Source organism: Ostrinia furnacalis, unplaced genomic scaffold (assembly GCF_004193835.3).
Source record: "Ostrinia furnacalis isolate ACB-3 unplaced genomic scaffold, ASM419383v2 OfSCF7119, whole genome shotgun sequence".
Taxonomy (NCBI): Eukaryota; Metazoa; Arthropoda; class Insecta; order Lepidoptera; family Crambidae; genus Ostrinia; species Ostrinia furnacalis.
Window position 1 is genome coordinate 181,695 of NW_021137358.1, and position 19,342 is coordinate 201,036.

Here is a 19,342-nt window from a genome sequence, read left to right on the forward strand (position 1 = left end):
TCATTCGTATCAACGTGCTAACGTAAAGGTTTTTGTCACGTCCACTAAATACTGCAGACCACTTAATAATGGAAGTTTACTGAAGCTATAACAACTTCATTTGTTATTATCGAGTCAGCATCAATATGTTGTTACACACGTTCCGCCGGCTTCCTTATGGTTATCATAATAAGGTTCAAGATGTGGGTTGTTATTATTGTCCGTGCGTCGGATCAATCATGTTTTCCTCCTTTAAAATCTGTATATAAGAATCCTCGAGTGTACCACTGGCACAGTACCTGTGAGACTGCGAGAGATCCTAACGTGAGTACCCGCCCACATGACGTCAGCACAACCTATTTCTTTTTATATTAGATTAGCCTAATTTATTTAGGGTGGATTCGACCAAACAAGAGTAATTAATCTCAGAATAAATCGTCAGTTTTGGCATAATATTTCTCATACTGAAACTGTCAATGTGCCAGTTATACCAGGAGTTCTTTGATAAAAGTTTGGTCTAATTGGCCCTTATCATTTTCAGTCTTACCCTCTTATTTATTAAGATTACAACACCAACCACGTTTAAAATCTAAAATCTGCTGTTACCTGAAACCATGAACCATAAAACATTTTTTTCTAACATATTTTTTTATTCAAAAGAGGGTCTTTAAAAAGTATCTAGATAGGTAGGTGATATACTTTTATTTTAATTGCCACTAATAATTCATCAATACTTTAATACTTATGCCTATATGCACTTTCCAATTAACTATATGCACTGCACGCCTCTACCTTCAGGATATAGCCTTCGCCTCCTGATTTACTGCTTCTCCCTTCACTGTTCTGTATCAATTACATCTGTAACAATCAATAAATTACAAATCAATAAATTACATACTTATCTACATAAAAATAAATTGTAACAATAAATAAATTACGTGCATATAATAACCCGTATGACTCAGATAACCACAAAAAGTTGAGTACTAATGTTAAAAAAATCTTTATGTTTTTGTACTCGTTGTCGTTGCGTAATGTATTGTTTACTATATGACTCAATGTTGACTTGGCTGGACGGAAGTTGATGTGATGACCTCAATGACACCAAGTTAAGGATCTTTCATGAGCCTTTGTTTGTTATTAGTTATTACACCCGAAATAGATTTGTTGGCGCCGGCGTTTAACACGTAGACAAAATCAACTTTATGGTAAATCTTTTAACGATCTAAAATATATTGGTTCCTAAAATAAATTAACTTTTAACCGTTGAACTTCGAATCTTGAACTCTTTGACTACGGGCAATCTCAATGTAATAACACAGTTATTTCCTTGATTTATTGGATACCTAGTTTCTTAATTTTATTGATCTAGACCTATAGCCATGTAGGGGACTAACACCTCAATTTTTTTGTTATAGAAATTATACTATGAAAACAGAAAAAATCCAACTCCCAAGAAAAATGCACTAAAAAGCCGAAGTCTGAGAAAGGCTTCTTCTTCTTCCTTTTTTGAAGTCGGTTAAAAATGGATTAGTGGTTTCAGTGTCAAAGCATAACATATAGAGTCAACATCGTTTCTGCAGGGTATGGTTTTGTAAAACATCGCTCATGTCAGGTTATACTACCGTATCACCCCTGAGATAGGCGTTGTTTTACAAAATCACACCCTGTATAGTCTTCTTCTTCGTCGCTACACTCTTGGCAGAGTGGTCGGGACTATTCCCACCTCTCGTTCCCACCACTGCTACTCCTGTGTAGCCAGGATCTACAGCTTGACCGCCACAAAAACCCAACCAATGAAGGTCAAGTTTGTCCCGGGGGAAAGTTAAACTGTCATTGGACCCGCAACGAAATTAATCAGAAGAACATAGGAGGAGTTCGAAATTAAAGTTCGACTTCCCTCCATTGCTAAGCGGATGACAGGTGACAAACAAAGGTTTAAAACCTTTAAGAAAAGATGCACCACGGACAATAAATATCAATTAAGGGAGGCCCCCTTAATTGATATTATATTATCTTATGAGCAATTAGCAACTACCTGCCAATAATATTTTTCACAAAATCGCAATTTCACAATTGGCAGAGTGGTCGTGGTCATTTCTATAGTATTAATTTGTTTATTTTTGTCCAGAACATGAAAACCATCGTAGCACTTTGCGCGCTTGTGGCGGTCGCCCTGGCTCGCCCTGAAGACACATACAGCACCGCCTTCGACAGCTTCAATGCGCAGGAGTTGGTCGATAACATCCGTCTGCTCAAGAACTACGGCAAGTGCTTCCTGGACCAGGGCCCTTGCACGCCTGAGGGATCTGACTTCAAGAGTAAGTTTAAAATATCATCTACTAGGTGGACCGACGATCTGGTGAAGGTCGCGGGAGGTGCCTGGATGCGGGCGGCGCAGGACCGGTGGTTGTGGAAATTTATTTATTTATTTATACTTTTTGCACATAATATAGTACAGTGGCGGACTTAATGCCATGTGGCATTCTCTGCCAGTCAACCACAGGTCAATTAGAGAGACTAAGGCGGAAATCCTTTGGAGAAGCTTTTTTGTCCAGCAGTGGAAGTCATTTGGCTGAGAACAAACGAACGAATTATCATCATCGTAACGAAGGGAATATAAAATGGAATGATATTAACTGCCTTTGTAGTCCAGTGGTGGCTGCATTAGATCCAAAGGTCCCGGGTTCGATTCCCCCAATGCTTTTTATGTTGCCCGGTTGGTAGCGGCCTTTTACAAAATAGCACTTTTATTTATTTACGATTGTATCGAATTGAATCCTACATTGGTTAGGTACTGATTGAGAAGCTAATAGCTATAGCTATAATCTATTCTAGAAAATACGTCTATTAAACTTTAACTGTAATATCTATGCGAAGAACTTTAATTGTAATAATATATTTATGCGAAGACATAAAGTGGAATTACTTTGCCAGTGAATAATCACAGCTCTCAAATTGATTACATACGATTACATCTAATGGAGATATGTCAGCGTCATATAATACGAATAAATTGTATCTAGTCTGTTATTATTTACATCATGACCACGTACTAAAATTATAACTTCTATCTTTCAATATTTTTTCTTAGAAATGAGTCGGCTTTAGATAAGAAAAACTGGACAAAAAGTGTAATAGGTACTTACAAATGCACTATTTCGGAGTTTTTGCTTAACTCATAGTTTAATAAGTTCATTCAAGGTTATAATTCCTTGCAAAGAGACAAATGAACATCAAAATCGTCATATAAGGGTTCCTTTTTTGATGTACGTACTAACACAAATTGATTACGCTAACGTCTTTTGTTTTCCCCAGAGAAGATCCCCGAGGCCCTGAAGACTGACTGCGGCAAATGCACACCGAAACAACGGGAACTGATCAAGACTGTCGTCCATGGCTTCCAGTCCAAGCTCCCCGACATGTGGGCTGAGCTGGTGAAGAAGCACGACCCTGAGGGCCAATACACGGAATCCTTTGACGCGTTCCTCAACTCAAAATAAACCAAAGCTAAGAGTAAGGTGCTCGCAAACATCAACCAGTAAACAATCCTTTGGGACTAAAATCTTTTCAAAATCGACTAACGAATTCTTTGGAAAGAGCTGTCTTATATTCTCAAGAACTGGGTAAATATTTCAGCTGTTTGCGAGTCAATATTCCGACCAATTGATTGAACCAAAATGAAACAAATTATAAACCCTATCAAAATGGTTGTGATAGCTGTATGATTAGCGGTGTAATTTCTATTTAATTTTTTTATGTATAAAACGTAATTCCATAGAAATTGAACTGTTACTGAACTCGAGTTATTTAGTTACAAAACATCACATTAGGTACAAGATATTTTTTATAATTCTTATTAAAATAAAATGTTTTAAAAATACTATCTTTTTTAATTACAATTACCCCTTACGAAAGTACATTTTCACCCGGAATATCTGGACTTCTGGAGGTTAAGTACCAACTATAGTAGGTTACAGTTACAGTTACTGTTAGATTCTTCCATTTGATGTTATTCCTGGAAGTAGTTCCTATTATTATACAAGTGAGAAGCCACATTTGATTAGTCTTAATTTTATTGTGATTAATAAGATGAATGAAGTCGAAGTCAGTCAAGTTCGAACAGCAGTGCAGGGTATAGCTAGGTGCTTTCAAACAGTAAAAGTCATATTTATATTTAACTTAACTATTTTGATCTAGACCTTGACGTTACAATGGCTTAACCTCTTATGATTTGGTAGCGTAGATAAAAATAAAACGATTATCTCTCTACTGATAACCCTGTGCGTCTTCATTGGTACTTGTTTTAATCTATTACTTATAATAAATCTGTAGAGAGGTCAATTCTGTACATGAAATATATTTTCAAAATAACTATCAGGGGGTGATTAGTGATCGATACTGATGCCAAAAATGCAATCAGTAAAATTTTTGTCTGTCTGTCTGTCTGTCTGTCTGTCTGTCTGTCTGTATGTTCCTTATAGAAACAAAAACTACTCAACGGATTTTAACGAAACTTGGTACAATTTTTCTTCATACTCCTGGGCAGGTTATAGGATACTTAGGAATTCCCACGGGAACGGGAATCAGCGGGAAAATCCTTTTGTATGAAAAATCGAAACCACTTAAGTTAGACGCTTGAAATTTGGCATGCAGGTACCTTAGTAAACTTAAAGCTTAGTTACAACAGGATATTGCAAAATTCTCACGGGAACGGGAGTTAGCGGGAAAAAACATTTGTATGAAAAATCTAAAGCGCGTAAGATAGACGCTTGAAATTTGCCATGCAGGTACCTTAGTAAACTTAAAGCTTAGTTACAACATGATATTGCAAAATTCCCACGGGAACGGGAGTTAGCGGGAAAAAACATTTGTATGAAAAAATCTGAACCGCGTAAGATAGATGAAGGGGGGGTAAAACGAGATCCACGCGTACGAAGTCGCGGGCGGCCGCTAGTAAATAAATAAGACTAAACTTAGTTTGAATTAAACGTGACCTTTTTTGCAATCTGTTAAATATTTACACAAATAAAGCCAATAGGATTTGAAGTAATGAGCAAATCTTGGAAACTCGCGTTTTTTCACGTGCAGACAAACAAACACTGACATCTTATGTGATTGTAATAAATTATACTTTGCAACGAAAATGTGCAATTTCATGTCCTGACGATTAACGGGACTATTCCCACCTCTCGTTCCCACCGCTGCAACTCCTGTGTAGCCAGGATCTACAGCTTGACCGCCAATAAAACCCAACCAATGAAGGTCAAGTTTGTCCCGGGGGAAAGTTAAACTATCATTGGATAGTAGGAGTTCGAAGGTAAGGTTCGACTTCCCTCCATTGCAAAGTGGATGACAGGTGACAAATAAAGGTTTAGTAGCCTTTAAGAAAAGATATGCACCACGGACAATAAACATCAATTAATGGGGCCTATCTTATGAGCTATTTTGCTATCTGCCAATAATACTTTTCACAAAATTACGGAAATTTTTCCTTGTCGCGACAAAATCGTCGACGATCGACGATTGTTATAGTCAAAATTAGTTAAAAATATATTGGATAAGAATTCTTAACTAGCAATGATAAGTTATTAAGATAGTTGTTGACCCATTTACGATGTTCTCGTTAGAGTAAGTATATTGACAATTCTAAGAATATATGTATAAGAATGAAAATTATAAGGAAAAATATCATGAGCTTTTACGGAGGCTATTTGCCTTAAATATTTTAATACTACCTACTTATTATTAATAAGTGTTTTCCGACAAGTTACACTGCTTACTTAAAAAACAGTACGCAGTAAATAAATGCATTTTTTACGTCGAAATGCCGGTTTGTACTTGCTAATGGATTCGAGGAAATAACAAAGTCAACTGACAGAATTTAGCGCTTCTGTAGATTTAAAGATATCTATCATCATCATTTCGGCCACAGGACGTCCACTGCTGAACATAGGCCTTCCCCAATGGCTTTCGCGTTACTCGGTTGGTACCGGCCTGCATCCAGCGCCTTCCTGCTACGTACCTGGAATAGTTGGTGGGCACTTTTCCAATATAAGCGTCTTCAGCTAAATCTAATGCCTTCAAGTGCCCATTGGATTGGCCGGCTACGTCCTACTATTACTTATTCTGTGCTGCTACCTTTATGAGGTCGTCGCATCCTTCAAGCGTGGCGAGTATTGACAACACAATCTCAAATCACAGAGTATAGGTAAACGATCATCATCATCATCTTTTCAGTAATAGGATGTCCACAGCCGGACATAGTCTTCCCTCTCCCAAGGAGTTTAAGTTTGACCGGTTGTTCTGGTAAACGCAACGATATACGAGTAGTAATCATTGGGTAAACAACAAAAAAAAATGTTGTATGCTCATTATGTTATAATAAACACCGTGACTGGAAATACTGACTGTGAAATTCCGTCATTACGATTAACAATGACGTCATGAGTCACATTTGTATATTTATTATGTACCCAACTGATTATGGAATTACAATTACCCAGAAAGGAAACTTACGTATTTTTATTGAGTTAAGTCTTGTGATTTATTTACAACCTTTGCTCGTAAAGCGGCTCTTATACGAGTACACCGTGTTAAAGTTCATAATAGTGCTTAATTTTATTAATTTGTGTATGTTGATGCGCGCCGCGATAAGTGGTTATCACGCCATTTTATCGATTTTACCCATACATTTTGACGTCGATAAAAGTTATCACGGCGCGCATCTTTGGCCTACTGGGCTAAGATTGCGTGCTATTATAAAATCTTATCAATGTTTTATATGACAAATGTCTATATAAGGCCTCGATAAAATAATATCGTGGCGTTCATCGTAGGCCTATTGGAGATGAAATGAGAATAGTACCTAATTAGAGATAATAATAACAACTTAAAATTATAAGGTCTGTCGACTGGAAGATTGCGGGTTTTGCCCTCATAAGGTATTGCTGACTTTGATTAACTTCCAAAGTACAGTATAACCTATTTCTTGTATGTGAATAAATATTTACCCAATAAGTAAGTTTTTACAGACGATTATCTAAATATTATGCTGCAAATGACTCAAGCTTTATTTTTATACCTCAAGATGATGTGGACCAAAATCAAGTAGTATTTGATGTTAATTTTAACTCGATCCTTGATCCTTCCAATTTGCTAAGAAAGAGCGTCAATGATCAAAAACGAATAATGGTCCAGTAAAGGTTTTAAGAGATACGGAACCCAAAACATCAGTCAGATATCTTCCATCTTCATGCCCCATTAACGTCTAGGATACATTGGCCATTTCGTGGTCTGGTTTTAAAACATTATTGTTTTTTGTAAAATCCGAATAAAAATTCAAAATCTTAAGTTATATTTATTGAACAAAATAGTACTTATTACAACTTCCTAAGATACCATAGTCGTTAGCTTCTTGTGCCGACAAACCATTTCATTTTGTTACGGAATTATTTAGATATTATTATGTAGACGCTGATGATGATGAATGATGATGACCCTAGTCGACAAAAACGTTTCATAAAATCATTTAACGATGTTTCTGTGATTTGGCTGTAAACTTCATCTGTAGGTACCTACTCGTAATACAATTAAGGATGTCCTGTCTTATGTTTACCCAAATTCTAGAATTTACCGAAAAATCCTGGCAACTGAAGTTCCTGTCTACCAATTTTTGGTAGGGCCGCCCTAGTCTTGAAAATAGCTAAGTTGGCAACTCTTGAAGCTATCACATAGCGGTTAACAACCCTAACGAACTTTATCTTTGTTGATGTATAACGAACTCGTGTTTGCAAACCAGTAATTATCTAAGTGATGGTTGACACATTAAGTGTCGGGTGAACAATCGCTGTTGTCTGGGGCAGGGTGGGCATTGCAACTTTCCCTGTCGCAGAGTGCACTTGACTGACATACAAGTAAGTACCTACTTTTTGCATTTAATGCCACCTTTGGTTGTAAATTCCATTCCCACTGGAGGCGAATTATAATAAATTGGCATTACGTGAAAGCTCTGTTGGGTTTAGGTAATTGGAAAACGTTATTTTTAGATTGGCTTTAATCTATATATTTCGATTTAAAAAGTTATGACAAAAAGCGAAAACACTGGTAAAAATCCATCCATTCTATCATAATAATAATACCCTAAACAATGGAAAACCACATTTCTAAGTAACACATTGTAATCATAATTGCATTTAAGTAGGTAAATTTATGCACGTTTTACTGTGTGAATACGAAAGCTGATAAATCCATAAAAAACTATACATATTATATCCAAGACAACAACGCACAGCGAATGAATACTAACTAATGCAGTCCATATCACTTAATGCAAAATGCAAGAATCTCTACATTTCAGCCATATATTTTCGGTCCTTTTAAAATAAAACCAAAATTGTTATTTCGACCACGATCGACAATCCCAAGACAAAAAATATGATCGTTTTAAAATTATCCTTAGCACGTTTCACCTTGCAGAACTGGATAGTATAAAAGGAATGGCGTTTGTAAACATAATTATTTGCAGATCTTTTGCTCACTTTGCTAGTAACAAACCGCTGTGTAACGAAACGTAAGTGTCACTTAATTAAAATGTAGCCTTAACTTAAATCATTTTGCCGATCGAAAGATACTAAACGAGTTGCCCAGAAGTAGAAACCCAGTTATAATGGACCCAACCAACTTACTCCACTAATCTCTACACTTCTTATGAGCTTTTACGAGTAAGACAAGTTCCCAACATAAATTTCATTTTGATTTTTTGAGGAACTTAAATTAAATTTTACGATTTCTTGAATAAAACTATTTTTAGAGATAGGTAAGTGAATTTTCAATATGTTATTATTGTTGTTAAGAACCATACTTAGCTTTTCTTGTGAATGTACCTAAATAAATAAGGCAAAATGATAAAAAAAAAAATAGAAGTCGTTTATCTCATTAGTTGCGTATCCAAGGAGACCGATCTTTTTATCTAAGACTCCGAAATAATAATAGACACAAATGCTTTTAATTGACCTTTATTTATTTAGTTGATTTGTTTTTTGTAAATACCTAATTACCACTAATTATTATTTAGCACAGTCTAGTTTATTTTTCTATTACTCCTAAATCTGCATATTTTCGTAATTTTAATAACTTCTCATTTGCATTTTAATTATTGTTGAAATAGCAGGCAAGGAGCCAAATTGACATTATAACTATAATAATACTCGGTTAATTGTATTTGTTGAAAATAAAAACGTGGATTTTTTACAAACTTCAATGTTTCATTTGATTCTATTAGGCTCCATCTTACTTTAACTTTGACAAACGTCAAAAATCTGTCAAACTTCATACAAAAACCACCGAGTATCGTCATAGTTACGGTCAAAGTTAGGTGGTGCAACTCAGCCTTAGAATTCGAATACGAAAATGGCGGCTATGTTTGGCGCTACAAATCAAAAAGTTAATTCAATTTCGTTTTTTTTTGTATTTTAAGGGCATTTAATACACGTCCCAAATTAGTCTACATATCGGGGTGTTAAGAAAAAGTGGCGGAAGAAAATCAGTAAATAAAATGATTACTATTTTACAGACCAAATCCCAGTCAAGATGAAGACAATCATGCTAGTTGCATTCCTGGTGGGCGTGGTCATCGCTGATGAGAAATACACCAGTGAGAATGACAACTTCGACGTCGAAGCACTGGTGAACAACACAGAAGAGCTGCAGAAATTCTCTGGCTGCTTCTTGGACAAGAACGACTGTGATGCGGTGTCTGGGGACTTTAAGAGTAAGTTCATCATCATCATTCTGATCACCATTAGGTCATTTATACATGACTACAGGAACATGATCGACCCTCTGCAATTTCATCATCATTGTCGGCCGTTTGGTGTAGTGGTTCAGAACGGACTACTATGCCGAGAGGTCCCGGGTTCGATTCCCGGCCGGGCAGAAATTGAAATGATAAATTTTAATTTCTGTGACGGGTCTGGGTGTTTTCTATGTATTATGTATGTATTTACAAAAAAAAAGTATTTAAGTATGTTTATATCCCTTGTCTAGTGCCCATAGTACAAGCTTTGCTTAGTTTGGGACTAGAGGCGCAGTGTAAAATGTCCAAGGATATTTATTATTTATCATCATTTTCAGCCATAGGACCTCCACTGCTGAAATAGGCCTCCGCTAATGATTTCCACAATGGCCGGTTGGTGGCGGCCGGCATCCAGCGCCTTCCCGCTACCTTTATGAGGTCGTCGGTCCACCTTGTGGGTGGGTGTGGTGGCTCTCCATTTAACCAGAGGCGAATGGACGATTAGGTCCACACCCCCATGCTCCATCATACGTATATTCGCATATTTAACGGGAAAAGTGGACATGGTTCTGTTCTACTCTGCTGGAAAATCACATGACTAAGTTATTTGATATGTAAAAGATAATGATAGAGACGATAAAAATAGAGTAGATAGATAACTTAAGAGGATACATGGGACAAACAATCTCATTGTTGAGTTCTATTCACTAGTTACTGGTAAATAATTATTTTGGTTTAGTTATAAACAACATAATAAAGTACAGAATAAGTATCAATTTAACATTAAAGGAAAACGTGGTAATGAACAACAAATAGGCCATTCATGTGTGGATTGTTGACATATTTATTACAAATGGATCTGCCGTACTAACTAAGATTTATGATACATTGTTATGCTATGAGGAGCACACCCATATTTACAAACGATGCTTGGTTAAGTGAAGCAGCAACGCTATGCGAAGTCGAACGCATAGCGTTGAATAGAACCCTGTGATTGGTTCTGTGTGTCACTCTGCCACTAAAGTATTGTATATGAATTAGGTTTTGGGACCCTGTGCGTCCACGCGCACTGTGGAATCTCATAGTAATATTTGTGAATACGGGTGTAAGTATGTTCGACAACTATACGAAATCGAATATTGGTACTAATCCGTATTAAAGTGTCAGGTGATCCGTCTGCTCGTTTGCCTCCTATCCCAGATAAAAAAGGCAGGGTACATAGAGCAAATGATTGGTGACCGCTGAAGCAGAAAAGTTTTTATACGTTGATTATATTATTGCATGTCGATAAAAATTTATCATTGTACTTTTAGGCTGGGTTGCACCATCTTACTTAAATTTTCTCAAACATCAAAAATCTGTCAAACTCCATACAAAAAATACCGGTTATCGTTAAAGTTACGGTCAAAGTTAGGTGGTGCAACTCAGCCTTAACTATCTATATCTTGGACGAAAACTTGATAATGGTATTAAAACCCTGCTGGATGTAAGCAGCTTTCAGGGACCATGGAAGTCTATATCAGCATTGATATCCTAGCCTGTTAATGATGATGAATGTTATATTTCATGGTTATTCATACATTTCCTATGTTTGTGCTTACAGAGGACATACCAGAAGCCTTCCAGCAGGCCTGTGCCAAATGCACCGATGCGCAGAAGCATCTATTCAAGAGATTCCTCGACGGTCTGAAGGAGAAACTGCCCCAGGATTTTGAAGCCTTCAAAAAGAAGTATGACCCTGAAGACAAACTCTTCACCGCTTTGGATAAGGCCATCAATGCTTAGGAATTACTAGATAATGATATTTTATTGGTTGTGAAATTAAGACTTTGATGAGTGCTCAATTTATGTAACTTTATTTAACTTTGTATCGAATCTGGTTACCAATTACAGAAATGTCTAAATTAATGTTATACACTGATCATTTTATTAAGTCCCTCTAACCATACAAGTATTTAATTAACTAATTCCATGGAATCTTCTAGAAAAGTAGCAACACGCCACGTAGAGTTCCTATCAATTATACACTGCAATGTTTCGTTTCGTCGAAACAGTAACTGTAAATAACAAGGCGATTCTAATTCTCGGTGCCTTGCCTTACTTTAATTCCAGTTGAACATGAAGGGTTTCTTACATAATAATCACAAAAATAGACGGTGGGCCAATCAGTAAAAAATTTTTTTTTCTAATTTCTTAATCTATCTGAAATCAAAATAAAAAGCTCTACAATTAATTTATTGAAGTAAGTATTAGGTACTATGTAAAGTATTGAAAGTGAAACATATTTTAGATTTTAGTGATAGCGATTATGCACATCCAAACAAACCATAATTATTTAAAAGTCTAGGTCCGTTGTTTAGTTTGTGCGCTTAATTATACTTGCTCAAAAGCCTTGGCAAGCTTCAAAAAGTACCTACGCTTTTAACTGATTGTGTTCATCCTCTGAGACCAAAGGCTAAATTAATATCAAACCACGACGTGTAATTAAGTATGTATGAAGTGATACTCGCGTACAAGTAGGTACACTTGAATAATGCAGTACTTTAAAGTACGGCCAAGTGTGAATCAGGCTAGCGCTCAGAGGTTTTCTGTAATGTTCTCACTTGCTTACATCTTTTTCCATTCACACTGTTCAAATAAAACAAGCTTAACGTTGCAGTTGAAATACATCTCTATTAATAGTATACAGCTGAAAATATAACTTTGTAGAGGCAAAAGTTGCATGCGCTTGTGAATAAAGGAGTCTTGACACATTGGATAGATGGACAACAAAGTGATCAACCCTTTTTACTTTTAAGTTAAGGAACGGAACCCTAAAAGTTAACTTGATAGAATAATTTACATCGTGACGTTAATCTATAAGTAAGTATAGTCAGTTTATTTTTTGAGCTTACCGATCAGCAAAAAACTGTTGTTTAGAAGAACGAAAACCAGCCAGCCAGCCAGTCAGTTAACGTCATGTAAATAATATGTATTAGTATCAGATTTTGTATCGATTGCGGTCAGTCGATATTAATAAATTAATTTTATAAACGTATGTAACCAATTATCTAGCTAGTTTTAAAAATAGCTTTGTTTTATTATGTCTACCTCAAAGGTAATTGTGCTTATTTATTCTTACGGAGATATTGGCCTTATTTTTTGAGATTTAATATGTGTAGAGCATATTTTTGTTTTACTTACTTTGGGGTAATTATGTCCTTATTAACTTCCTAAATCATCATCATTATTTAGTCTCGATTCGAGCATGACCTTCTTCTATTTACCAGAGGCAAATGGTTGATTTGGCGAACCTACACTCGCCCCACTGATCAAATGGCTCGGAATCTTCCTATTTAGGAAGATCCTCACGTATAACACGTATTTTAGACTGCTTGATAGACAAATGATCCAAAAGTCAATCCTTTTGTTCTTTATAAACCTTAAATTTTAAATAATAAACCAATTTTTAAATTGAGTGTTATTAAATAAAAATACAAAATTAAAGAAACATGCAACAATAATGCATCCCAAGCTCCTCGGCCTTTAGCATGAATGCAGGCAGCGTAGATATTTATAAAAACTCTTCAGCATTTATAAATAGCTTACCAAAAAATATATTTTAATGAGCATTCATCATTGTCCAAAAAATGTAAATAGATTTAAATTCAGCTGCACTCGGCACGTCCAAGGCCCGTGCATTAGATTGTTCCAAGCGTCCTATTTTTTGTTCGGCTTCCTCATACAAATATTATGCTTGGCGAAGGTTAGACTGGTTATGAGTGCTTTAAACAGAGGATGGGCAGAGAGCACGTCATTTCGTACCAGTCTACGTACGTACAGGTTAATTCCGCTATGATCGATTCGAATTTTAAAATAGTGATTTTGCAATTTTATCTTTTGTTTTCGTTTGTTCTGACTCAAACCTACGACCGGAAGTACGATTATTTTGACATTGACACTCTGGTGCAGAATCCTCGGCTGCTGCAGAAATATATGGATTGCTTTCTCGATAGAGGGCCGTGTACTCCCATCGGAAGGGTCTTCAAGAGTAAGCGATACTTCTAATACTATTTGATTTCTTTGTTTGTTTTAGCATTAGTAATGAATGGTTATGCTATTTGAATTTAAACGAGTTCGTGGAAAAACCATCGTACAGTACATCAAATATAACTATAAACTTTAATTGCAAAATAACAGTTCTATTATTTACTACATAAATAAAATAGATATCACAGTGCTTAGTCTGATTATGGTTGTTTATTAATAAATCTTTTAAGTTCAGATCTTTCATTTGAAAGCAAGGCACACTTATCTTTTAAGTAAAAGAAATTTTTCGTACTTATTTCAGTTTATCTCTTTTGTTCGTGTCAGCCACTGCTGAACAAAGGCCTCCCTCAGTTTATCTCTTTACCCAATTATTAATAATTTATTCAACAAATAAATAGTACCAAGCGTCAAGCAAACCCTTTATTTCCTAAAAATAAATGTTTTATTGTATTTCTACTTGAATCTATAGCAATTACTTTTCAATATTCCAGTTGCGCTCCCAGAAGTGGTAGCAACGAAATGCAGTAAATGTACTCCTGCGCAGCGCAGCTTCGCTCGGCGCACCTTTGACGCGTTCAAGCGGCTGTTACCAGAAAACCACGAGGAGCTGAAGAAGCTTCTGGACCCAAACAACAAATACTACGACACGTTTGAGAAGGCTATTGCGGAGACATGAACCTACTACGAGTATAAGCTACGATAAGTTACATGGAATGTATTTGCGGTAAGTCATACTTATGAGTTACATAATCATATAGCTCAGTAATCAGCATCATGCTGAGACTGGTACCTTTTGGCAGAACTAGAGCTAAACTGTAACTTTTTAAACCTCTTTTTTTTGTTTTTATTTTTCTTTTTACTTTATAATTCTGTGTACCTACCTACCTATCTACATGTAATTTAGTTCTAGAGTAGTAGTAGCAATAAAGATATATCATTTTCATCAGTCCACTGCTGGACATTCAATACTTATATGAGTTTCAATATCATCATCATAAGGAAGCCCGTCCACATAAGGGGTTAAGGTTCGTTTGCATTCAGTAGGTCATCGGTCCACAGGGTATGTGTGTATTGTTCTTTGATTGACAGAGTAATTGTTCAGTGCGAATGTTTTTCTTTGTACACATCAATGTTAGTAAGGTACGATAGCAGGCATGCCTAAAGAATTATTGTAGAATTAAAGATTTAAGGAATCTCTCTACAGTGAGAATGTAGTTAGTATTGATATGAAATTAATTTTGATCATTTAATTTTGTAGGTCATAATACAGGGTGAAATTGAAATCGTTGGGATCCTTTTAAAATGATTTTGCAAATGCTACATAGTAAATTTCCCTAACATGAGACAAATCGAACGAGTTAAAATGACAATAATATAATGTATTTCAATTTATTCACTCTCTATTCAGACATAGATGCTAGCTTAATTCTTTTTTAAATTCTAAATTCTAAGCTTAAACATTTTAAGCTTAAATATGAAAGTAAAGAACTCTATTCTTTTTAATTAATGTTACATTCCTATGTTCTGTTTAAACAAACTTTAGTACCTAACTAATATAAAACCTTCTGAATCATTCATCGCCTAAGAATTCACGCGAATAATAATGTGCCATACCTAAGCGATTGACTGTGTGAGTAGGAACAATGGATATTTTTTCAAAGTTCCTTCACTTTTATTCTTGTCCCACATTAGTATTACTGTCTGAAGTAGGTATTTATTCATTCATATTTCCTAAAACTTGTACTGTATTGAGAATTTTGAATGAATCCATTACTCATGTGCCGTGAAAATCAGCTGACGTTGATACCGAATTGTTCATGTCACAAATGAATATTATACCTATGTGTGCACTCATGGATTAATGCACACGCACACTACAATAATGACGTAATCCGCGCTTCCCTCGACCAAAAAGTGGTGGGGCGCGTCTTCGTGAATGAAACGATCTATACTTACCTAGGTCGAATTGTTTTTAGTTGAACTTCGGTATAATTTATGAGTAGGTAGGTACATAATAAGTAAATGTATAATGTAGAGTAGGTACATAGTAACACATTTGTTATTTACAAGACTGCTAGTATTTAGGGTGCAGAGTACATTAGTGGTCCAACCCACCATGCAGACCATGCAGTGAGCTAACCACAATAACAAGATTTGATTATTTCTAGCTGAGAGGAAAGCAGTAGGTAATTCCCTTTAAAATCTTCACAACTACCCATTTAAGTTACTAATATGTCAGTAGGTAGTTCTTCTCTATTTATTGACTATTAATGTTTCTATGGATAACATTTTCCGGCCACAATGTTTTCAATTTATTTCCCATTATAACCATGTTTCATGGACCATAAAAGAAACAGACGTCCATTTTCCTTATTAGAGGCAGAGCATTCAAATTTGCTCACACTTTCCTGGTAAGTATATGCAACATGTCATATATTTGAACATTACCTGAAGACATTTCACCAGTTGAGCTCGAAGGGAGGTCCTTAACATCGAAACTATTGTGACTCTTGTGATTTTCGGGTGACGGCTCACTTTCGCTTGCATCAAGTATTGCAAGATTGACCCGAGTGCCCACTAAGGTAGTGGTATACGTCGTCAATATAAGCCACTGTCGCTTTCTGGCAATGCTAGTTCTTTGGGCCCATTATACAGAGTAAAAGGTGGGTGAACGAACTGCATTCCGTATAATAGTGTCAAGATTTTCGTGTGCTGTGCTATTTTAATGAATTCATGATAAAACTGAGTGGTGATATTAGTGATTCAGCTCTAATGCAAATTTAAAGTCAGTGCAAGGCTGACAAACAAAACGGCTACGAACAAGTGTTAAAGTTTTTCGAACCAAAGGATCGTTTTGGATCATGTTCAGGATAAATTTTATGTTCATTTATTACTTTCAAACTCTACAATTTGATCAATTTTTCTACTTATTATTGAATCAATTTGCCATTAACATAAAATATTGAAATTTTGAATTTTTTAACTCTAAAACTTAGATCAGCTATTATACTCGTATTCATCGTCCTGTCGATCGACACGAGTACTTGACATCATCAGTTGTGCTGACATTGACCAGCTCAAAATTAGTATTCGTATCACATATTCTATGACCGTTGAAACTCCTGAGCAGATTTACGTTTATTATTCGGAACGACGCACGGTCTTTGTTTCATCGTAATCTTGCCCATTGTTAGAAGTGTCTCCAGTCTCTTAGAAAAAGGAATATTCGTCATTGTCTTCGGTCTTTCCTTATCAGAAAAAGGAATATTCGTCGTTAACTGATCATTTACTTATTAGTAAGTTATTTTTATTTGGGTGATCTATCTATTCAAAGTTCTCCATTCAACCTTCCAGAAGGAACTTCATCATGAGGGCCGTAGTATTCTTATCTTGCCTGGTCGTGGTCCTCGCTGCGGACAAATACAACAGCAAATACGACAACTTCGACGTAGAGACCCTGATCTCCAACGACCGTCTCCTGAAGGCTTACATCAACTGCTTCTTGGAAAAAGGAAGGTGCACACCAGAAGGAGCTGATTTTAGAAGTAAGTTAATTCTTACCTTTATCACAGATAACATAATAAGTACCTACCTACTGGTATCTTTATCACACAATCAATTAGTGGAAATGCCTTCATCTTTTTCTATCTCCTAGAAGCTAAAACTTGAATTTGCATCCTTATAAAGTTATCAATGACTTAGTTTGGAAATTTGGAATCCTTCCAGTTCAATCAGATCATCTTCTTCGTAATTTAAATTTTTCATTCGTATCATTGCATTCGTATTCGTACGTTCATCAAAATGTAATGAGAAAATTCGTAATTTTGTTAGTTTACGTGCTGTCGACTGTACTTGAGAATTGTTATTCCCCGAAATCAAAGTAGTGTAATCCGGTATTTCAACAGAACGCGCCGGTACAATAACCTCGTGATTAAATAGTAATTGGTTCAATGTATAAACATGCTTATTCCGTAATATTATAAATCTTGGTCAGTATCTTAGTTAATATAGCAGTAGTTATTTTCCTGTTACTTACCTACTTCGCCTTTTTAATTGACTGTGAGAAAGAAAAAAGATTTCCAAAATGTATATTCGAGTTTTTTTTTTGACAATTCACTAGCCCTACGGCTTGTTTGTGTTAGATTTTTTGATCTTTAAATTCTTGAACTATTTCGTAAAAATTATTACCATCGTCTATGTTTATAATATCAACACACGACCATCAGAAGATATCATGTGTGTTTTATTTTTATGTCAAGGTCATCAACTGTTGTTTACTGTTATTTTACATATTAATAAGCTCAATTATACAGAATTATACAATCGAGTTTAATTATAACTGGTGTCCATTCGAACTATTACATAAAGAGGTTTATGTCAGGGTCGCGTGAAGTAATTTATGTTACCGCTAAAACCGCTTCTCTGTGGTAAAAAGATTTTTTTAACAGCTGACTGCCAAAACACGTTCCGCGGATAATGCCGGCAACGTAATGTTTGTTTGTTCCAATTTCGTTTGTTTTATTGCAATATCTTTATGAAATAACAGTAAACAACAAAATAAGGTAGACAGATCAGAACAGGATAAGCATCGAAATTTAACCGTGTTAACTACATTACTCAGAATATTTGAGCAATACCTATTGCGCTTACTTTTTTTTTATCCACAATGAGGAAGCTCTAGCTTGCATCTTACCTGATTAAAAATTATGATCAGGCCGAAGGTAGAAGCAAGCTTCACCCGGAATCCTCAAGTACAGAGGAACTGGCTATTTTATCTCCAACAACCGGAACATACCAATTACATCTTCCAGCCTCTCTAATAAAAATAATTTTCAATTTCTAGAGGCCCTCCCTGAAGCAGTTGAAACCACATGCGCCAAGTGTACAGAAAAACAGAAGAACAACATCAGGAAGGTGATCAGAGCCATCCAACAGAAGCACCCGAAGCAGTGGGAAGAGTTGGTGAAGAAGACTGACCCCTCAGGCAAGCATCGCGCTGGCTTCGACAAGTTTATTCAGAGCAATTAAGTCCAAAATTCTCAGCCAAAATGCAGGCACTTTTCTTTTCTTCACCCATCGTTAACGTTACATAGAGTCGTTAGGTCACGAGATTAATCGCTTTTTCATGACTACAATGGATTGTAAGCGTGAAAACAATCTTATTTTTACTCAAGAATTATTCGTTTCAATTGATGTATAATTTTACTGTGATTAGACCATAAGAGAGTGAAAAAAGTTCTTTTGATTCAGTATTCGATAAATGAAGTAGATGCATCACTAGATATGAATATTATAGAGATACAACCATGGAACGAATAATTCTTCTAATAGCTTTAAATTTTCTGGACGAGTTAACTGCTATATGAGCAGTTGCATACATTTACATAAAATTTTGATCCTTCAGCAAATGTCTGAACTCATTTTGCTGAATCTGACTTGACTTTTCTTTTAATTTATTTTAGTTTGTTGGCCCACCTTCAGTATCATTCCACAAATACTTTCCCTTAATGTCTTTAGACTTATTAATTACTTTTACTT

The 19,342-nt window shown here is 35.7% G+C and overlaps 2 protein-coding genes across 3 annotated transcripts; both read left to right on the forward strand.

Annotated features, from left to right (window-relative positions):
• The first annotated feature begins 150 nt into the window (after nt 1-150).
• Nucleotides 151-19,101, forward strand: LOC114363440 (uncharacterized). The gene is made up of 9 exons (XM_028319158.1): nt 151-303; nt 2,111-2,300; nt 3,298-3,480; nt 9,554-9,751; nt 11,379-11,545; nt 13,727-13,805; nt 14,296-14,452; nt 17,132-17,349; nt 18,648-19,101. Exons 1-9 carry the CDS (start codon nt 157-159, stop codon nt 18,830-18,832), a joined length of 1,524 nt encoding a protein of 507 aa, XP_028174959.1. The 5' UTR covers nt 151-156; the 3' UTR covers nt 18,833-19,101.
• Nucleotides 7,791-11,690, forward strand: LOC114363406 (ejaculatory bulb-specific protein 3-like). 2 transcript variants are annotated; one of them, XM_028319111.1, is made up of 3 exons: nt 7,791-7,895; nt 9,554-9,751; nt 11,379-11,690. In XM_028319111.1, exons 2-3 carry the CDS (start codon nt 9,571-9,573, stop codon nt 11,558-11,560), a joined length of 363 nt encoding a protein of 120 aa, XP_028174912.1. In that variant the 5' UTR covers nt 7,791-7,895; nt 9,554-9,570; the 3' UTR covers nt 11,561-11,690. The 2 variants fall into 2 exon arrangements, with proteins under 2 accessions (XP_028174912.1, XP_028174911.1); XM_028319110.1 differs by lacking the exon at nt 7,791-7,895 and adding an exon at nt 8,456-8,551.
• Nucleotides 19,102-19,342: the final 241 nt, after the last annotated feature.